This window comes from Pan troglodytes, chromosome 4 (assembly GCF_028858775.2).
Source record: "Pan troglodytes isolate AG18354 chromosome 4, NHGRI_mPanTro3-v2.0_pri, whole genome shotgun sequence".
Taxonomy (NCBI): Eukaryota; Metazoa; Chordata; class Mammalia; order Primates; family Hominidae; genus Pan; species Pan troglodytes.
This window is the reverse complement of record NC_072402.2, coordinates 63,875,201-63,900,565: the sequence shown is the minus strand read 5'-3', so window position 1 is coordinate 63,900,565 and position 25,365 is coordinate 63,875,201. Positions and strand designations below refer to the sequence as shown.

General features: G+C 36.3%; 1 protein-coding gene across 26 annotated transcripts in view; it reads left to right on the top strand.

Moving 5' to 3' along the window:
• The window catches only part of PARP8 (poly(ADP-ribose) polymerase family member 8), a 184,440-nt gene that overhangs the window by 93,868 nt on the left and 65,207 nt on the right, over positions 1-25,365 (top strand). For all 26 annotated transcript variants that reach the window (XR_010157242.1, XR_010157240.1, XR_010157243.1 and 23 more), the window contains 6 exons: positions 476-565; positions 1,125-1,195; positions 2,653-2,730; positions 3,980-4,074; positions 19,238-19,298; positions 19,729-19,819. Coding sequence is in view for 18 of the 26 variants with exons in the window: in XM_063811244.1 (XP_063667314.1) it covers positions 476-565; positions 1,125-1,195; positions 2,653-2,730; positions 3,980-4,074; positions 19,238-19,298; positions 19,729-19,819 (486 nt within the window). In the remaining 8 variants the exon portion in view is untranslated. The remainder of the gene's footprint in view (positions 1-475; positions 566-1,124; positions 1,196-2,652; positions 2,731-3,979; positions 4,075-19,237; positions 19,299-19,728; positions 19,820-25,365) is intronic.

Below are 25,365 nucleotides of genomic sequence, written 5' to 3'. Positions count from 1 at the left end.
AGGCCTCCCAAAGAGCTAGGACTACAGGTGTGAGCCACTGTGCCCGGCCCACTAATAAATTTTTTTTTTATTGCAACAAATGCTCTTTTTCAGTTTTCTCTCTCCACTCACTAACCCTGCTTCCTATAGTAGATGCTGATATTGGGAAGGACCCTGTCCAGTGAGTTAAGGCACCCAGTTGCATCCAAATGATTCATTGCCATAAGGGATATTACAGATGTACCTGGATAGTCTCTATTCAAAATCTGTATTTCACCAGGAGATACAAATGTCTTTAAAGAGACTATTTACAATTACTTCACACATAAATCTGCAATTTACTTTATCATATTTTTTGAGTTTAATCAAACAGTAGTGTATGCTTTATGAGAGTTGGAACTAAAGTGATGTGCATATAAATTAGCTATTATTTTTGTAAAGGATGTATTTTTTAAACTTACGCCTTTCATTATCTTTTTTTTTTTTTTTTTTGCAGATAATACATATGTGTCAAGTTCAGAGAATGATGAAGATGTGCTAGTTACTACAGAGCCAATACCAGTAATTTTTCATAGAATAGCAACAGGTAATAGTAGTATTATTTTTTATACTAGGTTAATTTTTTAAATTGCACTATCTTTTTTTGTTTGTTTGTTTGTTTCATTTAGCCAGTAACAGATATTTATCTTCTGTGTCTATAAATCCAGTCTCCATACAAATTTTCTATCTAAAGTACATTTTTTAACAATTTTGTAAATGCATAAATTTAAAGTAGTTGTAAAAAAATTCTGTGTAAATGTATTATGCTGACATTGCTGTTGTAAAAATATTTTCCTACATAGTGGCAGACTGAATATTTTAAAACCACACTTACAGCAATGAAGACACCATGAAATATAGAGTGAGAGCTGAAGGAATTTGTAAAGTGGTGGTTTAGTTTAATCACATCTTTCTGCACAGTGAAAAATCAGAATAGCTTGCGTATTGTGTAACTCCTCAACATGACGTGATTTCGAAATATCCCTTACTTCTTTTTCAGAGGAGATGGAATCACCTAAAGGGTAGTTTTATACCAAAACTTATGAATGCTTGGTAAATAGCATACTAAGTACCATAATATTTTTTAAATTATAACTTTCTTTCAGAATTAAGAAAAACAAATGACATTAACTGTTGCTTATCCATAAAATCCAAATTACAAAAGGAAAATGGGGAGGTATGTAAATTATGTTTTTTATTTTCTTGAAACAGTATAGATACATTTAAAATTTACTGGGTTTTTGTAGTTAATAGCATTATTAGTGAGACTAAAATGGTATATGGTGAATGAAACTCAAGCTAATGGCTCAGGGGTGTTTGGTATGGTAGGAAGTGGCCTAAAATTAACTCTGAGAAGAAAGTTCCCTTTAAAATCATAGAAAGAAATGTCTGGTTTAAATTAAATAAAATGTATATAAAGCTTAATTTATTCTGTATTCTTTCATCAAACACTGTAATTAGCTGAGGAACATTATGTAACTGATTTATAACTGCACGTGGCTATACATAATTTTGATGGGATCCTTAAAATTTTAAAAGATGATTTCTTTAGCCAAAGTAACACTGAGGTTGTACATAGTCTTATTTTCTGTCAGTATTTAAAAACACAAACTCATCTTTTCTCTCCATTTCCAAAGACTTTACTTGAATCTATAAATAAATATCTGGATATTAAACAAACAAAATGAGTGCAATAGGACCAGCAGTTCTTTGCTTTCAAAATTATGCATTTGATCCAATCCTCCTCTTCCTGTTAGTGTTGCACCATTCATTGTTCCCTTCTTTATCCACATTGAGAATTATTGGTTGAACAAAAGGATTGCTGAAACCAGAAATGGTTAGAATTTTATAAAACCCAAATTTCCTTTTGCATATTTTTTTGTTTGTTTTCCTTAAGAACTTGAAATTCAGTGTAGAAGTTTAGGGATGGTTACAAAACACTGGATGAATGGATTCCTGTGTCCAAATACCTACATTTCTCCTGTGTTAATAGGGCCAGTGATAGGAATACCCCCATGAATTTTCATTGTTTGTACTTCAGACACATGGCAGATGGGGCTCAGTTAATTAGAAACTCAAACTTCAAGTCGAAGCATATTAAATTAAATACCCTTTTGAAATCTGAATTCTGAAACAAATAATTTCTGTATATCAAAAGTTCTCATATGTTTCATATTTATTTTCATAATTTGATTATATATTATTGCATTTAAAGTTTCTTTTTTTTCATACCATTGTTTAGAGTTGGCAGGGGAAGTGAGAACAGCCTGGGACAAATAATGCTGAAGAGCTTTTTAATAAAATTGAATTAGTATAAGCTTGCCAAATGTTTTATCAGAGCAAAACTGAAGGTATAATTGATTATACATAAGTTTTTAATATACATCAAATATTGAATTGTGCATTTCCTGTAAAATCAGTGAAAGAGAACTTTGAAAACAGGTGTGCTGCTGAATACACTCACAAAGCCATTTGTCTCCCACTACCTTTTGTTCTGGGGTTTTACTGCACCAAGATGTTTTATATATAAAATCCATAATATATGCTCAAGACTTGCCTATTATAGTCACTTGCTATTTTAGAAAGGTAAAATAATTTGACCATTAAATTGTTTTCTTACTTTATTATTTTAAGGAGTCAAGACAGAATAGTACAGTGGAGGAAGATTCTGAAGGTGACAATGATTCCGAAGAATTTTATTACGGAGGGCAGGTAAGGAAACCTGGTCTTCCAAATACCTAGTCTTAAAGTTCTAATAGCCATGTTGTCCTAGTGGTAATCTGTGCCTGAGAGTTAAGGGACCTGTGTGTTGTTCAGGGTTCTGTAACTAACTAGAAAATCTATATAATTTATCTTTGCACATTTTCTACCTATTTTTAGAAATTAAGGTTCCCCTGCAGTCCTTTCAATTGTAATCATTTACTTACATTGAAGTCATCTTAATTCATTACAGCGATTTTGCAGATAGTATTTTATTATGCTTTTGACTTGAATTTCTTAAGCATGTTGTGTTCAGTCACTATTCTGAGATAATGACACTTGTAATAAAAGTGTATATTGTTAGTTTTAAATAGAAGCTGGTTAACCTTTATTAAATTTGATGGGCCCACATTACTGAGCATCTTCATCATTTGTTTATTTGTATTCACTGCCATTGAATTCTTGGTGTTGAAAAATTGTTATGAAGAATCATCATAATTTAAATATATGAGAATAGCCTAGCCACATGTATAAAATAACTCATCAGAATTTTTCAGGTTAATGTTAAAATTTAAAACTGAGCAATTGATTTTAGGGTGTGGCTGTAAAATATGTGGTTCTGTTTCTATAAACTCCTTGAGCAAATGTGCTTTATAAGTTGGATAGTATAATGGGAGGGTAATATGTTAAAGAAGGACGTTAAAGCCAAAATTATGTAAAAGAATGCAAGTAAATTTATTTATTCAGAATGAAAAATTAGTAATTTGTCAATCAAGCATGTGCAAGGCTACAGAGAGATGGATATAATAAAACGGGCTTTCCTCTCTCCAGGAATGTCTTTCTAGCAATAAGATAGTTTTCCCAATGAAATGATTCCTTTACCAGTATAACATTTTAACATTATGCAAAATCATTACTGTTTGATTTTTGTTTACACAACTAATTCTTACAGAGGGGAAGTAAATGCTTTTCTTCAGTCTTGATGTTCATTCTAGAAGTTTTTTAGATTATCTGCCAGACATTTACTTCACTAGTTTTTTACATTTGCTTTTTCTTTGTATTAATATAAACTAACTTTAAGTTCCAACCATAATCAATTTTTCTAGTCATATGTGAACCTAAGGATATTAGTGAATATATTACTTTATTGAAGCTAAAAATGCCCATGGCAAAACGCACAGGGAGACCTGTCTCAAAAGGTTGCTTAAGTTTTTGATTCTGTTCACTTCTGAGACACTTTTAAATTATCCCTTTTCATCAGGTGAACTATGATGGGGAACTGCACAAGCACCCACAACTGGAAGCTGATTTGTCAGCAGTTAGAGAGATATATGGGCCACATGCAGTTTCTCTCAGGTAAATAAGTGTCACTGGTGAATAAAATTAAAGTTTTATGGTAAGTCATTGAAATTTACTTTTGGAGTAATTTAAATTAAAGGAAAAATTTGGGGTTTTAATTGTATTTTAAAGTGTTTTAGAAAGAGTCTACTGTTTATCCTTACACAAAATGACATATTTATGTCTATTTTTTGACACATGTGGTTTAAGATTACATTGATTGCATTAAAAATTATTTTGGAGAGTTAGTTTGAAGACATATCAATCTTAAGTAGTGTCATAATTAATTCCTAGAATAGATTTGGCCAGCTGGGCCCATGCTGTTATCATAAATCATGGCCACATGCTTGTGAAGGATAAAAGTAAATGATGCCTACCCACTGGTATCCAAATTACATTGTCATCTGGTCCCTAAAAAAAAAAAAAAAGTGTAACTTTGCACAGTACTTGTTTGAATGATCATGCATTTTATTCTGTAGTTACCTAATATATTATTTGGTGATAAATTTACACATCATTTGTATTGCTTTTAATAATTCAGAAGACCCCACCATCCTTACTTTTCTTTTTTCTCCTTAATGTAAGAAAAAGCTTTTTCTGCCACCATAATAGTTTCCAGGAGTCAGCTCTGGTTATTTCAGATTTCCATTCTTTGCCTACACTGTAGTCTTGAAGTCTCCATGGAATTCCAGACCCCTTTCGTAGCCTGACCTCAGTCTGGCCCCTTTATGCTCCCAGACTACCCAGATATGTCATATTCCCTCTTCACGTTGGGCATTTGCATAAGCAGTTCTTTGATCAAGGAATGCGGCTCTTCAAATCCCACTGCTGTCTGTATTTAAGCCCCATTCCATGGGTCAGCTTCTCTCTGAGCCTTCTTGGAATCTCCAGTGCAGATAAGTTACTCTGTTCTCTGGACTTCCATCGCATTTGGCTCTTACCTTGTTTATTATTCGTCTCATGTCTTTTAATTATTTGGCTTACGTCTCCCCCTGTAGACTGAATTCAGTGAATGGTTGGGCAGTGCTTTTTCTTGTTCGTTTTGTTTTGGTTTGGTTTTTAATTCTTCATGTATTCTGGTACCATCATGGGACATGCATGAAATATAGGCTGCCGGCTTCCTGATTATTTTCAGTGGCACCATCTGAAAAAAGACATTCACATTATCTGGTTGTAACTTTGAGAGGGCAAACAAGTAATTTCAATTGGGAAGTACGGCACAGCTGTAATTTATAATTGCCAAACATTTTATTTTAACTGCAGAAATAGAAACTCCCTACCATCTGCAGCCTAAGATAAACTGGGATTGTGTACCCAGACTGTCTCTGTTCTATTCATGAAGGTATATTAGGCTACAATTGAGTGAAAGTGTTGGGATTATATTTGGAAAAGCAAGTCTTCTCTTTGCAGACTTCAAAGTTTTAGCAAATTAGTGCAATAATTTTACATTGATCTCTGTTATGGCTCCAGATTAGGTAATATGCATATTTATAAGTGTTATAGAATGCATATATGAAGAAGGCAATTGGGACTATCAATACATAGTCCAAAACAATGGCTGTGTTTTTTTCTTTTTTTTTTTTTTTAACAGTAATTGAACTTTGCTTGAAAGCTTAAAACTTTAATTTTAAGCACAATAATCTACATCTCTATATACACCAAAATATGTCTATGGGATATAACAATCATAATACAACATAGACTTCAACTTCTTTTTTTTTGAAATATATATTTTGGTTGCTGGGCGCGGTGGCTCATGCCTGTAATCCTAGCACTTTGGGAGGCCAAGGCGGGCAGATCCCCTGAGGTTGGGAGTTCGAGACCAGCCTGCCCAACATGGAGAAACCCCATCTCTACTAACAATACAAAATCAGCCGGGCATGGTGACAGGTGCCGGTAAACCCAGCTACTCGAGAAGGCTGAGGCAGAAGAATCGCTTGAACTCAGGGGGCGGAGGTTGCAGTGAGCCAAGATCGTGGCATTGCACTCCAGCCTGGGCAACAAGAGCGAAACTCCGTCTCAAAAAAAAAAAAAAAAAAAAAAAAAGAAAGAAATATTTTTGTTTAGTGGACAACTTTAGCACATGTTTATTTCTTTTATAGTTAAATATTTTTCTAAAACATCTTTCCATGCTGTCTAGGCCCCAGTCATATTGCCATGTATAGATGAAGCTCTTTTTTTGTTTCTTCACCAAGCATTTGTTAAGTACCTATGATGGTCTGTATCAGTATTTTCTATTATTAATTAAGTTAGTGATAATTGTTAGCTGCTGAAATTAGATTAAAAAATGTTTGGAAATTCAGTCAAATGAAGTATCTAAAGTCATATCAGTGTTTTGAATTTTTTCCCCTTAACCCTTTTCACTTGTAATAGTTTTGATCCAGTTTAAATCTTAATGAATGTAAGCCATGTTCCTGCCTGCTCTAGATTTTCTCTAGCTGTAGAGGATATTTCCAAAATAAATATCTTCCTAGAGTCTTCATGGTACAAAGGTGAATCACAGCAGGACTAGTTTGATTTACTTAAATGGGAATGAATTTACTGTCTAGTTTCAAATACTTAGGCTTGGATTCAAGGGAAAAGAGGTGGGTAGTTAGGCAGAAGGTCTTGAAATCATCTTCCTTGCAAAGTTCTAAGTCTGTTGAAAACAGACTGTTCTAATTAGCTGTTCTTTTACCTAATTGGGGCTTACAAGAACTTAATGAAGTTTGAAGAGCAAAAGTAACTCAATATGCACAACAGGCTATTAGGAGTAATTTTTTTTTTTTAAAGCAACATCTAATGAGAAAGGCAGCTAACCACATCTAAGTTCTCTGTAAGAGATGGAAGTAACTGAGATTGCCTAGGCAAAATCCTGAGATTATTGAGGCAAAATCCTCTTAAAGAAGGCTGAAAGAAGGTGTAGAAAAAGTGAGTGATGATAGATATATTACTTAAGTAGATAATGACAATTCTACCTCACCATTCTATCCAAAAGCCTACTACTGGCTGTTGAATCATACATGTAAACATTGATGATAATTCTGATTTATAGTCTTTTGTATAGGAAGTGAGTTAGGTCTTGGGGCAACATGAACTTTGCGATCAGTCTGAATAAGTCTCATCTTGAATCATTCAACAAAACACATTTTATGTTTTTCATTGTAAATGTACCTCCCTATATATTTATGAAAATAAAATTGATCAGTGTCATTGGAAAATAAATTGAAATTAGTATTTTTAGAAAGGGAATTACATATCAGAAAATTCATATTTGTTTAGGAAAGAAATGATTCTGATAGTTTCTTTGTGAAATTTAAAACTTCCATTTAATATAAAATATTCTTTACCTTATGATCATGCCATCTTTCATTTAGAAAATTTAAGTCATATGAGTAATAGTCTAACCTTTTTATTGTGACTAATGCTTAATGTAGGCTGGAAGCTTCTAAAATTGTGACTGTTCTATTGTGACTGTTCTATTGTGAATAGTCAACTGTTGTGACTATTTCGATCACTTTTTGTGCACAGACAATTGTAATTGGGCCTTTTGAGGGTAACGTTTGGGAAACGAGCATTCTGAGAATTTGGGGTGGCTTAAGGAACGTATATCACGTTACTCATACCCACCAAACATATATCTCCTTTAAAAAACAAAAATGGTAAATGAAAGGAAAGAAAAAAAATGCATACCTCAGAATGCACTGCTTTACATTCTCTGGATTTCTGAATTCTCATTTGTAGTGGCCAGTAGGACTGCTTACATATCTTCTGGTTCTCCTGTTCTGGTCTTATGGTAGGATTGTATTTCCTTTCACTCTTTAGTGTTAGGCATGGATATATCACTAATTTTGGCCAGTCATATGTGAGCTAAGTGCTAGTGTGTTAGTTCCCATGTCCCCTCAGCTCTGCTTCCTTGGGCCCCTTAGTGACGACAGTGAGCTGCCCCTCCCTAACCCCCAATTCTATATTAACAATAAGGTAGGAGTGAGATATAAATCTTTTTTCGTTTTGAGCCACTGAGATTTTAAGAATGCTTATTACCACAACATACCTCAGCCTACATAGATGTATATCATTCATCAAAAAAAGATCTTGGATTGAATATTTTGTAATCTCCTTTCTAGCGTATTGAGTCTTCATCCTCTGCCTCCAAGCCAAAGAATAAAAACAGTCTGACTCTGAAAATCAGGGAAGTGATGACAGGAAGCACAGAGGGGAAAGAAAGGAGGAGCATTTTCCCAAACCACGGGGACATAATCTAGATGTAAGCTTCAGGTGCTCAGATCCTAGACGCTAACCACTACTCCCAACGCAAGGGCTTTCTCCTAGCAAAACTGAAGATTTTTAAGCTGACTGCAGAGTTGTAGCAGTTGTTTATACTGTACCTCTTATGCACAGTTTTACATGAGCTTCCTTTCTTATCTGGATCTAATTTTTAAATTTTTCTCAGCCCTGTTGTTCTTTAGAGAAATTTATAGCTACCTTGGATACAGTCTTGCAAATGCTTTAATCTGCCAGAATTTCTTCCTGACTACTGAGTTTGCATATTTCTTGGCCCATTCACAAACATCTCTCCCACGCTGGGCAAAAACCACACATTGAGTAGGCATGCAGAGATAGACATGCAAGCTGTTGAGTTTCAGATGACATGGGAAGGTGTATGTATCTTCACAAAATATCTGTCTTCTCAAAATATAACCATCCAGTTGTTGAAAGAAGAAATAAACAAGTAGCAATAGAGGCTTACTTCCTAGGAACATGTGGTAGAGTTGCATGCATGCACGTATGTGTATATACATATATGTGTGTGTGTGTGTGTGTGTGTGTGTGTTCCCTGACAGTTAATAAGACAAGGCTAGATATCTGAAATATATTTTCATAACCAACACAATGACTGCTGATTTTGATCAGGTTTCATTATAAAACATCATAACAGTGTAATGAATAAGCTGAAGTTTTATAGACAAAGAAGGACCAACATAGATGCTCCAACATTTAATATATTGTAAGTGTGTATGTGAGTGTCTCACGAGTGAGGATATTGTCTTGAGTAGTTCCATTAAAAATAGGAGAACAAATTGCTAAGAATTCTAACACAGTGGCTCAAAGTCCATATTCATTGAAAAAAAAAAAAACTTTATACATATATGCTTAAATGAACTAAGTCACATTTAAATATCCAAAATCAAATTACCAGATTTCAAGAAATGTAGATTAAAAGAGTAGCTCACCCTGAATTTAATATGTCACTACATGTCGGGAAAGAACATTTGTGGAGGCATTCTTTTCAGACCAGAATGAAGCAATTTCGTTAGATCATTTCTGTATTGTTTCCCTCATATTAAAAAAATTCGAATTCATCAATTTGATGTGATCTTTTCACAGTGAATAAATATAGGCAGCACATGAAATTATTTTGAGTTATTATATACCGAATACTGCATTCAGGACACAATCAGATATCTAGCTTCACAATTCAAGTTGTAGTCATATTTCAAGCATTCAACTTGATTCTGCATTTGCTATTCATGAGATCCTGGGCCACTGAAAGTTATTCAGATATAGAAGCAATCCTGATGACTGGGTCGCTGCATCTGGACAAACTGTAATCACGCTTTGTAATCTCTCAGTGGGAAATATGAAATTACTGGCATTATATAAAAAGGGCATCACAACGGAAATGGGTTTGCATATACACAGCGTCATTTGTGAATTCTTTGAAATCTGGCATACAAAGAAAAAAGTATAGCTATTTATAGATCTACACCTGCAGAATCCAGTTAATTGCAAACCTTTAGGGCCTCTGCCTCCTTAAAATTCTTTATTCATGTTCTGCTATGTTGAAGAAGAGGAACACTTGCAACCCTTCATTTCCTTTTTTTGGAGTGTTAGAAATTGGGAAGATACTTTTAACCAAAAGGTCATTTAAGACATCATATACAAAATACTTAGAAATTCACATGTAAGAGGTTTTAAAAGCATATATGCACATTCTGATTATTCCTTTATGGTAAATTCTGTTGAAGTAATCTGAAAAACTATTTATGGAGAAAACAGTTGTAGATAAGGGTCGTACTGATTTTTTTTTTAATCTTCCTGCCTGTAAACATACCAGCGTTTTGCCAATGTAAATAAGTTCAAAAGAAAAAAAAAGTTGTTTCCCTCCCATAAAATTGGCAAAGATGGGAGAAAAAAAATGTCTGATGATGATGAGAATGTAGGAAAAGGTCATTGTGATAACCTGGCTGGTGTAATTATAAGTTGTTGTAACCATTTAAAAAGTAATTAAACAACATACATCAAGAATCCCAAATATGGTTATAATGTTTATTTAACCCAGTAATTCAAGAAGTGATTCTATGAGAAGACAGATGCACATAGATTTTTTTAATCCAGTTGCTGTTTACCAATATTTATAGTGTAAACAAAAAAGGAATTGTATTGTATTTATATATATTATAAAATTATGCATTATATTATATAAAATATAATGCAATATGGGAAAAACAGCTGATGATAGAAGAAGTGAAAGAACAGAACCACAATCTTTATATATTACACTGTATAAATCTTGTATACATGGAAGAGACTGGAATGAGATAAGCAAAAAGAATCATCTCCATAATGTGATAAGACAGATTATTTTTGTGCATTTTAAAATTTCCCACATTTTATATAATGAGCCTGTATTACCTTTTTAATCAGAAAAAGTAGGCGTATGTTTTTAGAAAATACATAACGTTTTTCATAAAATAAGTTTTACACACAATTTAGAGTTGATATTATAAGTACTGTTTTTACTCTTGATTTTCCTGTTTCTATTTTCTTAAAAATATCATTTTAGCTTCCATGCTTTTCTGGTAATCTGCTTATCAGTATATTTGCAACATTTCCCCCAGGATATGAATATTTTTGTATCGACTCCTTCACTAATGGGTAATTTTTTCTCCTATCAACATGCTATAGTTTACTTAACTATTTCCTTATTATTCTATATCTATTTTCTCAATTTCTGTTCTTACCCACATGGCTGTAGGTAAGACTTTGAATATATTTGTTATTATTTTCTTAGGATTAACTTCGGTGAGCAAAGTGTGGTTGTAGACAGGGCCCCTTCACACTCCTGAAACTTTACTTGGACATCATTCATCATCTTTCCTCATCATTCAGTTTAGTGGCTCTTTCTTTTTACATGCCTCACGATTTTATTGATTAAATATTTGCCAGTGTTCAGGGTCATTCAAATTATGACCATTGGGCTGTGAGGTTTGTTTTGAACAGATCTGTGAACTATAAATGGTTTTGCTTTTTAAAAGGGTTGGAGAAAGAAAGAAAGAGAGAAAGAGAGAGAGAGAGCAAGAGAGAAGAAAAGAAGGAAAGAAGGAAAAAAGAAAGAGAAAGAAAAAGAAAGGAAGGAAGGAAGAAAGGAGGGAGGGAGTAAGGAAGGGAGAAAGAGGAAAGAAAGAAAAGAAAGAAATAACGAAAGAAAGCAAGCAAAGAAAGAAAGGAGAGAGAAAGAAAACGAAAGAAGGAAAGAAAGAGAAAGAAAAGAAAAGATGGATGCGGCAGAGACTGTATGTAGCCTGAAAATCCTAAAATATTTACTCTCTTTACCTTCACAGAAAATATTTGCGGTACCCTGAACTAGAGGCAGAGATGAAAGTGTTCATTTGCTTGGCCCTTATTCTTGTCATATTTTCTGTATACTTTCATATCGAAATTTGCACATAATCTTATCCTTTAAGATTAATGTTTATCATGTAGTACAGACATTATAGATGCTTTGACGGTTTTTAAAAATTAATTCCTATGCAAATATTTATTCATTTATTTATGTAACCTATAAAAATATTACCATGAATAAAAAGTGCAATTTCCTTAAAAATGGAAATGTGCTCTCTCTCTCTCTCTATATATATATATATACACACACACATATATATATACATATATATTATATATATATATTCATTTATTTATTTTTTGAGATAGAGTTTTGCTCTTGTTGCCCAAGCTGGAGTGCAATGGCACGATCTTGGCTCACTGCAACCTCCACCTCCTGGGTTCAAGCAGTTCTCCTTCGTCAGCCTCCCGAGTAGCTGAGACTACAGGCATTTGCCACCACGCCTGGCTAATTTTGTATTTTCAGTAGAGATGGGGTTTCACCATGTTGGTCAGGCTGGTCTCAAACTCCTGACCTCAAGTGATCCACCCACCTCGGCCTCCCAAAGTGCTGGGATTACAGGCGTGAGCCACTGCGCCCAACCAATGTTTTAATATATTTTTAAGGAGAGGACAGAGAAAGCACACAGGCTATCTTATATTTGGATATGCTGACGTTATTTTGGTCATAGATATCAAAAAGCAAACAAATCTCCCACATTCCTTTTCTTATTAAATTACATAAAACCATTTAATCAGTACAAATTTCTTCTCTGAACCCTATAAAAGGGATTATATTCTATTACTTGAATAGTCGATAGATAGAAATTTTTATTTAGTGCCAGATACTGTGCTTTACACAATTTTTAAAATTTTATTTTTAATTGACACATAATAATTGTGCAGATTTGTGGTTTACAGTGTGATGTTTCAATACATATATACATTGTGTAATGGTCAAATGATGGTGTTTAGCATATCCATCACCACAAACATTGATCTTTTTTGTGGTGAGAACATCAAGAATCCTTTCTTCTGGTTAATTTGAAATATATATCATACTAGTGTTTACCATAGTCATTCTACTGTGCTATAACTTATTTCTCCTACTGAACTGTGATTTTGTACCCATTGACCAGTTTCTCCTCCTCATCATCTTTCCCTTTATGCTTCCCAACCTCTGGTAATCTACTCTGTACTACAATGAGATCAGCTTTTTTTAGATTCTGCAAATGACTTACATCACGCAGTGTTTGTCTTTCTTTTCCTGGCTTACTTTACTTAAGACTGTGTCCTCCAGGTTTATCCATGTTGCTGCAAATGACAAGATTTCCTTCATTTTTTATGGCAGAGCAGTATTTTATTGTGTGTATGTACCACATTTCATTATCCATTCATCTGTTAATGGACACTTAGGTTAATTCTGCATCTTGGCTGTTGTGAATAGTGTTGCAATATACATGGGGGCACAGATATCTCTTGGACAGACTGATTTCATTTCCTTTGGTTAAATGTCCAATCATGGAACTGCTGGGCCACATGGTGGTTCTATTTTTAATTTTTTGAGGAACCTTCATACATTTTCCATAATGGCTATACCAATTTACATTCCCACCAGCAGTGCAAAAGGATTCCCTTTTCTCCACATCCACATCAGCATTTGTTATTTTTTAATCTTTTTGCTAACAGCCATTCTAATTGGAGTGAAGTGATATCTCACTGTGGTTTTGATTTGCATTGCCCTGATGATTAGTGATGTTGAACATTTTTTCATGTACCTGTTGGCCATTTGTATGTCTTTTGAGAAATGCACATTCGGGTCTTTTGCCTTTTATTTTTATGTTTATTTTTATGTTTATTTTTATTTTTGAGACAGAGTCTTACTCTGTCACCCAGGCTGGAGTGCAGTAGTGCCATCTTGGCTCACTGCAACCTCTGCCGACTGGGTTCAAGCGATTCTCATGCCTCAGCCTCCTGAGTAGCTGGGGCTACAGGCGTGTGCCACCACACCTGGCTAATTTTTTTGAATTTTTATTAGAGACGGGGTTTCGCCATGTTGGCTGGGCTGGTCTCGAACTCCTGACCCAGTAGATCTGCCCAGCTTGGCCTCCCAAAATGCTGGGATTACAGGCATGAGCCACCACACCTGGACTTTTGCCCCTTTTAAAATCAGATTATTTGTTTGTTTGTTTGTTTGTCTTTGTTCTTGAACTGTTTGAGTTCCTTATATATTCTTGATATAAACCCCTTGTGAGATGCATGGCTTGCAGTTATATTTTCACCCATTCTGTAGGTTGTCTCTTCACTATGTTGATTGTTTCCTTTTTAGTTTGATGTAATCCCATTTGTCCATTTTTGCTTTTGTTATTAGTGCTTTTGAATTCTTATTCAAGAAATCCATGGCCAGACAAATGCCATGAAGCATTTTCCCTATGTTTTCTTCCAGTAATTTTATATTTTTGGGTCTTACATTTAAATCTTTAATCCACTTTAAGTTGATTTTTGTATATGAAGATAGGGATCTAGTTTCATTTTTTTTGCATGTGCATGGACAGTTTTCCCAGCACCATTTATTGAAGAGACTGCCCTTTCCTCAAGGTGTGTTCTTGGAGCCTTTGTTGAAAATCAGTTGGTTGTAAGTGTATGGATGTATTTCTGTGTTCTCTGTTCTGTTTCGTTGGTCTACATGTCTATTTTTATGCTGGTCCCATGCTGTTTTGGTTACTATAGCTTTGTAAGGTAGTGTGATGTCTCCAGCTTTGTTCTTTTTGCTCAGTGCCTTGGCTATTTGGGGTCTTTTGTGCTTTCATGTGAATTTTAGAATTTTTTTTCTATTCCTGTAAAGGATGTCATTGATATTTTGACAGGGATTGCATTGAATCTGTAGGTTGCTTTGGCTGGAGTATGGATGTTTTAATAATATTCTTCCATCCATAAACAAGCAATTATCTTTTCATTTTTTGTGTCCTGATGAACTTATTTCATTATTATTATTATTTTTTTTAGTATTTATTGATCATTCTTGGGTGTTTCTTGGAGAGGGGGATGTGGCAGGGTCATAGGATAATAATGGAGAGAAGGTCAGCAGATAAACACGTGGACAAAGGTCTCTGGTTTTCCTAGGCAGAGGTCCCTGCGGCCTTCCGCAGTGTTTGTGTCCCTGGTTACTTGAGATTAGGGAGTGGTGATGACTCTTAACGAGCATGCTGTCTTCAAGCATCTATTTAACAAAGCACATCTTGCACCGCCCTTAATGCATTTAACCCTGAGTTGACACAGCACACGTTTCAGAGAGCAGGGGGTTGGGGGTAAGGTTATAGATTAACAGCATCCCAAGGCAGAAGAATTTTTCTTAGTACAGAACAAAATGGAGTCTCCTATGTCTACTTCTTTCTACACAGACACAGTAACAATCTGATCTCTCTTTCTTTTCCCCACATTTCCTCCTTTTCTTTTCAACAAAACCACCATCATCATCATGGCCCATTCTCGATGGTCGCTGTCTCTTCGGAGCTGTTGGGTACACCTGCAGAAAGGCTGTCACTTCACACTTGGAAGATTGCACAGCGGCCAGGCAGAGGCGCTCCTCACTTCCCAGACAAGGTGGCCGGGCAGAGGCGCTCCTCACTTCCCAGATGGGGCAGCCGGGCAGAGAGGCGCTCCTCACTTCCCAGACGGGGCGGCCGGGCAGAGGCGCTCCTCATTTCCCAGACGATGGGCGGCCAGGCAGAGGCGCTCCTCACCTCCCAGACAGGGTGGCCGGGCAGAGGCGCTCCTCACCTCCCAGACGGGGCGGCCGGGCAGAGGCGCTCCTCACTTCCCGGGCAGAGGTGCTCCTCACTTCCCAGACAGGGCGGCCGGGCAGAGGCGCTCCTTACTTCCCAGACGGGGTGGCGGGGCAGAGGCGCTCCTCATTTCTGGGGCAGAGGTGCTCCTCACTTCCCAGACAGGGCGGCCGGGTAGAGGCGCTCCTTACTTCCCAGATGGGGTGGTGGGGCAGAGGCGCTCCTCACTTCCCAGACGATGGGCGGCCGGCCAGAGGCGCTCCTCACTTCCCAGATGGGGCAGCCAGGCAGAGGCGCTCCTCACCTCCCAGATGGGGCTGCCAGGCAGAGGCGCTCCTCACTTCCCAGCCGGGGCGGCCAGGCAGAGGCGCTCCTCACCTCCCAGATGAAGGGCAGCCAGGCAGAGGCACTCCTCACAACCCAGACGATGGGCGGCCAGGCAGAGACGCTCCTCACTTCCCAGACGGGGCGGCCGGGCAGAGGCGCTCCTCATTTCTGGGGCAGAGGCGCTCCTCACTTCCCAGATGGGGCGGCCGGGCAGAGACGCTCCTCACATCCCAGACAATGGGCGGCCGGGCAGAGGTGCTCCCCACTTCCCAGATGGGGCGGCTGGGCAGAGGCGCTCCCCACTTCCCAGACGGGGCAGCCGGCCAGAGGCGCTCTTCACATCCCAGATGATGGGCGGCCAGGCAGAGACGCTCCTGACTTCCTAGACGGGGTGGCAGCTGGGCAGAGGCGCTCCTCACTTCCCAGATGGGGCGGCCTGGCAGAGGGGCTCCTCACATCCCAGATGATGGGCGGCCAGGCAGAGACACTCCTCACTTCCTAGACGGGGTGGCAGCCGGGCAGAGGCTGTAATCTTAGCACTTTGGGAGGCCAAGCAGGCGGCTGGGAGGTGGAGGTTGTAGTGAGCCGAGATCACGCCACTGCACTCCAGCCTGGGCAACATTGAGCATTGAGTGAGTGAGACTCCATCTGCAATCCCAGCACTTCGGGAGGCCGAGGTGGGCAGATCACTCGAGGTCAGGAGCTGGAGACCAGCCCGGCCAACATGGTGAAACCCCGTCTCCACCAAAAATACAAAAACCAGTCAAGTGTGGCGGTGCGTGCCTGCGATCCCAGGCACTCGGCAGGCTGAGGCAGGAGAATCACGGGAGCCCGAGGCAGGGAGGTTGCAGTGAGCCGAGATCAAGGCAGTACAGTCCAACCTCGGCAACAGAGGGAAACCGTGGAAAGAGAGAGAAGAGAGAATAGAGGGACAATTTTTTATTTTTTATTGTAGAAATCTTTCACCTCCTTGGTTTAATTTATTCCTATGTATTTTATTTTTCATAGCTGTTGTAAATAGGATTTGTTTTTTCATTTATTTTTCAGATAGTTCATTATTGGTGTACAGAAACTACTGATTTTTGTGTGTGTTGATTTTGTATCCTGCAATTTTACTAAATTTGTTTATTAGTTTTACAGTTTTTTTGGTGGAGCCTTTAGAGTTTTTTACATATATGATCATGTCATCCACAAACAGGAACAATTTGACGTCCTCTTTTTTAATTGGATATCCTTTATTTCTTTCTCTTGCCTGATTGCTCTGGCTAGGACATCCAGTACTGGGTTGAATAAGAGTGGTGAAGGTGGGCATCCTTGTCTTGTTCCAAATTTTAGAGGAAAAGCATTGAGTTTTTTCTTATTCAATGTGATGTCAGCTGTAGGTTTGTAAATTTGGCCTCTATTGTGTTATGTTCCTTCTATAGCTAATTTGTTGAGAGTTTTCATCATGAAGTGATGTTGAATTTTATCAAATGCTTTTTGTCTGTTGAAAAGATCATAACATTTTCTTCATGATTCTGTTAATGTGATGTATCACGTTTATTGATTTGCATATGTTGAGTCATCTTGCACTCTCTAGGATGAATCCTACTTGCTCATGGTGTATGATTTTTTTAACGTGCTATTGAATTAAGTTTGCTAGTATTTTGTTGAGGATATTTGCATCTGGTTCATCAGGAATATTGGCTTGTAGTTTTCTTTTTGTTGTTGTTTCCTTGTCTGGTTTTGGTATCAGGGTAGTGCTGGCTTCATAAAACAAGTTTGGAAGAATTCCTTCCTCTTCAGATTTTTAGAATAGTTTGAAAATAGTTTGCAAAGCACAGATGTTATGATGCTTTGATGGTCTTTAAAAAGGAATACCTATGCAAATCATTTTTATCCCTTTCTTTATGTAACATTTAAAGATATTACCATGAAAGAATAAGAGTATAATTTCATAAAAGTTGAAAATGTGCTCAATGTTTTAATGTATTTTTAAAGGAGAGAATGGAGAAAGCACAGAGGCTACTTTATATTCTAATATGCTTTGGTTTTTGGTCATTTATATTAGAAAGAAAAAGATCCCCTAGATTCCTTTATTCATTAAATCACATAAAATTTTTCAATCATTAAAAGTTTCTTCTCTGAACTCTATAAAAGTGCCACAATTATGTATTATAATTCTATTACTTGAATACATAATAGACATAAATTTTTAGTGAGTACTTAACTATATGCCAGATACCATACTTGACACAGTTTTAGAGTTGGACATATATTCAATTCCTGACTTCCCCACTAACTTATTTTTCATTTGGCAACTTTTTTCACATCTTTAAATCTTAGTTTTCTCATCTGCAAAATGAATGTTGTAATATTATCCACCTCACAAGGCTGTGATGAGGACCTAATGCGATCATCCATTAATGCTTGACCTGGTTTCCAACACAAAGTGCTAGTTTCTTGAATATTAACTAAAATACATGTATTCAAGTCTCAGCTCTGCTATAGAGTGATGATTGATAAGTTACTTTGTACTCTGGGCCTCAATTTATGCATCTGTAAAGCGGAGATGGCAGTAGTACCTTAGGTGTTTTGTGAGTACTGTATTAAATTATCACATGTATGTAAGATCTTTAGAACAATTTCTGGCACATCAGTGCTGAGTAAATATTGGTCATTAACTTTTATCATTTCAGTTATTTCTGTGGTTTTTATCTCTCACTATGCATAGCCTTTGTAACTTCAGAATTTTATAAGAATATCAAAAATACAGATGTGTTATATATGGAGAATATTCAAACTTGTTTTTATATTCTTTCATTTGCTTAAGAAGTATGTTGGTTCGTGGCAGTACCTGTGCTGTACAAAAGTTGGTCCTCATAATTCCTTCCTGTAGAATATACTACAGTTCCTTTTTTTTTTTTAATATCAGACTTTTAGAGCTGCCCATCAAAACACTGACATTTAAGTGGCAGAACACTTGGATTGGTTTCTGAACCACTGATGCCTAACTAGAAGGAAAAATTATGGGTGCATTATTGTGTGTCTTCCCTATACTCCTTCCTCATGTCATCAACTCCTTTCTTGTCTTCAGAAGCAGCTCCTTATCCTCAGAGAATGCTGTGAAAACAAAGCAGTCATATGGGAAGACTGACTAATTTGCCACAGAAAACGGAATATTTAAAACTATGAACCAAGCAACTCTTGATTTTATATATGCATGTGCGTGTACAAGACAATAGAAAGATATCAATGTGGTATAAACAGAAAAATGACAGTTCAACTAGATTATTAGTTATTTCATATCCACAGTTAGATGTGAGCTATTTGTCAAAATCAAGGATGAGAATTAGTGATTTAAAATTTTAAATAAAATAACCTAACACACACCATCTTTTAAGCATCATTAAAATGAAAAAAACAGTGTTAATTTTTGCTTTCAGGGAATATGGAGCCATTGATGATGTAGATATTGATCTGCATATCGATGTTAGCTTTCTTGATGTAAGTATCAATTTTATGTAATATGAATGGTGCATTTAAAATACATTTTATTTTATTTTTTGGGGAAATTTAATTTTCAGTTTTGTCTTATAATATTATTAGTTACATATTGACTGTTAAGGTGCTTTCTGAAGAATTGCTGTGACTTGTCAAAGAAGCAGCGATTTTATAAACATATATTTGCATTGGTTTTTCTAATGGTCTCTGAAATTTATGGGCTTTTACAATACTTCGTTATATTTTAAGTATTCATTTTAGTTCTCATACATAGAAGGCCAATATTTTCACAAAACAGTGGGTTTTGAGATAACTTATAGGCCTTCATGTTATATGCATTTTGCGAACACAAGTTTTAAAAGTTTGTGTGGTTTTTTTTTTCATTTTGAACTCTAAAAGATGATTAATTCATCTTTTAAATATATTTGTGCAGGAGGAGATTGCTGTGGCTTGGGAAGTAATTCGAACAGAACCTATAATTGTTCGACTACACTGTTCACTTACACAGTATTTAAATGGCCCAGGTTAGTTTTATTTCTTTATTTATTATTTTGAATATTAATTAGCTGTGCACTATGCCTTAAGCAAAATGCGTGTTCATTTGTCAGTTCTGAGCAAAAGTGCTAAATATCTTGATAATGGTATTTAAAGAAGCTTGCATTCTAAGAAAGATGCTTTATTGCCAATATAACTTATGGAAACAGAAACGTAAGATTTCATTTTATAGATTTTCAGAAACTGACAAGTTTCTGAGACACAAACATTTAAAAAACCCAAAAGAGTACTTTGCATGTAGTAGAAACTCAGTAAATATATATATATTTTGGGTTTTCCTTAGATATAATTATTTCTGTCTTTGATTCTGAGATTCAATTTTAATGCAATATAAATTCTGTCTTTGAACATGGAGATTATAATAGTGTATTTGTTTGCTGTATCTTTAAGCGACAATGTTGCTATTTTATTTCAACTGATAGCTGTTTACAACAAAGGACCCTATCATAAGTCTTGCCAAAATTTACCTGGTAAAATGTTTTTTCCTACCTACTACCACACATACACACACATACACACACACACACATGCATGCACACACACACAATTGTATCTGCTTATATTGTTCCAGTTATCTAGTGTTACATTAAAAAAAAAATCCTAAAACTTAGTGGCTTAGAAAAACTTATCTCTCACTATTCTTTGGGCACTTCTTGCTTGCAGTCTCCCATGATTTGCAGTTATGTGTGGGTGGGGCTGGAGCCAAATCAAGGCCTCACTGGGTTGGATACACACAATGCTGGACGTTCAAATGGCTAGCAGTTGATGCAGGTGTCATCTAGGGACTCACTTGAGGCTTTTGGCTAGAGTGCCTGTCCGACACATAGCTTCTTCATGTGGTTTGGACTTCTTGTACCATGGTGACTGGGATGCAAATGCAAGTGTTGGAAGAGACAGGATGTAGAAGCTACTGGGAAAAGACATAGTGAGTCTTTCATTGTATTCTGTTGATCACAGCAGTTGAAGAGCCCACCCAGAATCAAGGGACAGGAACATAGACAGCACCTTGTGAAATCATGGGCATCTTTAATCTGACACACATGTTACTATGATGTCTGCATGTTTTTCCTTTAGGCATATCAGGGAATATACATCTACTGTTTGTTTTCACATAGGAAACATACTTGTTCTTTCAAATTTATAAAATACAGGAAAATCTTTCATTTTTAAAGTTAGTCACTTGTTTTCTGTCTTTGCATAATACATTCTATTTAAATTAATTAATGCATAATATAAATTACATATTCTAACTGATTTAATGCTGGACAAGAAAAAATAAATGTTTAAAATATTTTTATTCTGATAATTTCAGATATATAAATAATAAGAAAAGGAATTTCTCATAATTCTTGTAATGAGAAAGCTAAATGGCTTGGTGTTGTTTCTGTTTTCTATGTGCATATGAATTTATTTTTATAAAGTTGACAATGAATTTTATAAATAGCTATGCACCTTAATGTTAAGTCATGAGACTGTCTTCAAGTCATTAAATAAGCCATAAGGGAATGATTTGTAATGTATGGAGAATATTTCAGCCCATAGTTGTATGTGTTCTTGCTCCTTCCCCACATATTCTGCCATATGGCTAACTTTTTTCTTATTTTAGTGATTTGAAATATACTAATTTGATTTTATTTTAATGGTGGTTAAAAGAAAAGGAAGTCCTTATGTCTGAACTTTGTTTAGGGTTAGGAATGAAATTGGGCGGGTTAATCTCTACTCACCCAAACCCCATCTGTATAAGATGATACTGAAGCATGCTTTTATGTAATCTTACCTCTGATACTTATTTTTTGATATAATCTTGAATGTAAGGGAGATATTTTCCTTCACAATATCTCTTTAAAGATTTTTTACATTTGTGTGATTTTATAAATATTTTAACACTCATTTTAACTCATGGTTAGATTATTTTAATGTTCAGTATAACTCCTTTAGTGTCACAACTCATCTGCTCTTTCTTTCATCTGTATTGGTTGATTCATATATTTTACAATTTGGAAACCAAGGAAACCTGAGGGTTATGTTTTCTTTTTTCATACCTGATAATGACTTTTTGTTTTGTGAATGAGACAAACTTGTCCAAGTAAAATTAGCAAGGTCATGATAGTTTTCCTCCTACGAAAAGCAAAAATGCTTTAGAAACTTCTCATTTTGTGCCTGAAGTATTTTAACTTTTTTTATTTGCAAGGAATCTGTTTTGATTTGTTTGTGTTTTGTTGTGTACTTTTTGGACTGTTTTTCTTCTTCTCCTTGATACTATTTTTTCTGTATTTATTTCTGCATGATATACCTGAGTCTTAATTCACCTCAAGTACATTTTATGTAATTATTTATTATTCCTTCTTTACCTGCTAATCCCAATATGCTGGTTGGATCTAACTCTTTTGTCCTCCATGTTTTTCATTTCTCTAATTCTTTCATCCTTCATATCTGAAAACTTTATATGTTTTTTCCAATCTGTCTTCTGCTCCACTGAGTGAATTTTTTTCGTGATTTCATCTTAAATTTAATGTTCCCATTATATTTTTAATTTGGCCACATTCTTTACTGATTCCCTATTATTCCCTCTTTATCACCAGTCGCTTTCGTTTTATTTGTTTAGTGTCGTTTTGAATTTTGTTGTGAATATCAATCAGTAATTGTCAAAGATTTATTATTTTATTCCTATAGATGGAGTTTTGTTTTCTTCAATATTATATACAAGCAAGAGTTGAAATTGTTCTTCTTTTGGAAATTAGTGTGATGTGTGAACAGTTCTCCCATTAAGAAGAGGAAAGAAAGAGAATTCCACACTGACCCTACTTTAGAGTCGGCAGCTCTGAGATCTGCCCACTGGAGGGGAGGGCTGTGAGCTCTGCTCGTGCCCTACCCTGTTCCCCTGGGTCCCCTTTCCCAGCTCTTGCTCCCATCCCCATTTGTGCACCCTTGGCTGCTAACAGCTCCACTTGAGACCCTCAGTAGCTTGTCCTTAGACAAATAAGCTTTCTTTTTCCTGGGGAGTGCAGATAAGTACTTGGCAGTTTTTTTAATCTTCCCTTCACTCTTCAGGTGTCACTAGTGTGAAGGTACAGTGGCCTAGCTACTCTGTTTCAAGTCTGTACAAATTCTAAGTTGTAATGCATGCTCCAGTTTTACCTACAAGATGGGGTGGAAACTAGAACTTTCCCTGAATTTGTACCCTTGCTTGGCTTTTTCTCTTTTCCTATCTACCCCCCTCTCACTTGTTCTTATTGCTTCCTCCTGAGAACAATTCCGAATACGTTATTTGCCCCTTGTCTGCACTCAGGGTCTGCTTCTGAGAGAACTTGACCTAAGGATGGTGGGTCTGGGGTCAAGAAGAAGGCAGCATCTGCTGAGGGAGGAAGCCCTGCCAGACCAATCTGGAGTGTCCTCTCTGCCTTAGGGTTCATTTGCTCCCTATTTTGAGAGGCACCAGCAGTGGTTGACTTTTATTATAGCATCTATCTCTTTCATAGAATGGAGACTTTTGCATCCATCCTGTAGGGCCCCTTAAGATTGATTCCATCTGCTCTGTTTGTGCAAAATTTGCTGGGCATTTCTCACATGGGGATGGCATTACTCCAAGTTTCTGGTCTTTTCACTGGTTTTCTCCTATTTCTGTTAGGTACTGGTTATGATTGTGTTTGTGCAAAAGTATTCACTCACATTACCATCTTACTAGTAAACTCCCCAAAAGATTTTTTTTCTTATTGAAAATTTGAGGAAAATATGATTGAAAATGTGCAGTAATGTATAATATATGAATAGAACTGGAGACAGTGTTACTAAAAAGGAACCTTTAACTTATTATTCCAGGAGAATAATTAGGTTTTATTCTAGCTTATGATTAGGATTATTGCTAGCAAATAAAAAAGAAAATATTTATGAAGAGTGTTTGTGCTATGCCCATAATGCCTCTGCCTGTCACAGAATACCATTATTTCAGTTTCCATCTGTAAAGAAGTTACCACCTTATTAAGGTTAAGCAGATGAACTGCCCAATCTCAGTATCCCATTTTACGGTGTGTTGCCTGGGACCACTCCTAATATTTGATACTACATCAGTTAGAATCCAATCAGAAAACAAACCACTCTAGTATCTCAGGTGAAAAAAAATAAACATAAGGAGTTAGTTAATCCAGTGGCTAAAAAGTTGGGAAGAAAAACAGGATGGTGAGGCTCATCAGAGAGTGGTAGGAGGAGACCACTAGGGAAGATGACCGCAAGAGATCACTACAGTCCCTTGGGGCTGGAATGACACGGGAAAGGGATGGTATGCAGCAGAATCCAAATATCAGGGAAATCTTACAGGTTCTAGAACCATGTCAGGAGTTGCTCTGTAGGAGTTAGGGCCACAGAAATAGGACATGTCTGGTAAAGAGCTGCAACCATGGAGAAGATATGGCAACTGCTAAAAAATGCCCACACAAGACAGAGAGGAGAGGAGAAGGAAGGAGAGATAAGGGAATAGGAGGGAAAAGAGAGAAGAGGGAAGAGGAGACGGGGAAGGGAGATGGGGTAGAAGGGAGGAGAGAAGAAGGGAAATAATACCTTGATTCTCTTTCTCTTTCTCTTCCTCAAGTCCAACCAGCGCTTCCATTAGTCAAACCTAACCGGAAGGTAGTTGGCAAGGGACCTGTGGAAATGCAGCCTAAAGGTGGAAGAATGAGGAATGGACTTGAGAGCAAACAAAACACAATGGCCTATGTGTATATCCTTGTCAAATGCATAGTGCTGTTAGACATTTTTTGATTTACATAAATGCTATCGTGCTATAGATTTTATTCTCTTAACCACTTCTGTTGCTAAGATAGCAACAGAATTGTTGGCCCTGTTGCTCTATGTACACTACTATATACTATAGTATAGATCCACTACAATTTACATATTTGCTTTCTTAGTGATGGCCACCTACATTGTGTTCAGATCCCTGATGCCATAATCAGTGCTGCAAAGAATGCCCTTAAATAACTTATTTTATGGACTTTATGACAGTTAACTTATGAAGAATGGAATTTTTATGGGTTGGTCTAATCTGAGCTGAGAGCACATACTCATCATCATCATTTCAATTGCGTGGCTCTACTTACTCATTAGAATTTCTCCAAATATCTGTTAACCATTTAGAATTTTCCTTCTCTGTGTTGCTTTGTCAAACCTTTATTTTTCTAATGTGTTTCCTGTCTCTGAATTTTATTATTGTTTATCTTACAAATCCCTTTAGTATGTTAGCTGTTGATAGCTAGTGGGTTCAATTCATGCAAAAGTCTTTTACAGTGATATTTACAAAAAGTTGATATTTTATGTTTTTTATGAAAACTTTTTGAAATAACAATTCAGTGATTTAAAAAATCGGTGATTTAAAAAGAGTGTTTGCAATGTGTCTTTGGAAGGTATCAGCATTTATAGTAAAATGAAGTTGCAAAAAATGTATGGCTAATTCAAGATTTAGACTGACCTACTTAACAGTTCTTTTTGAAAAGGATTTATTCCTACATTTTGGAAATGTATA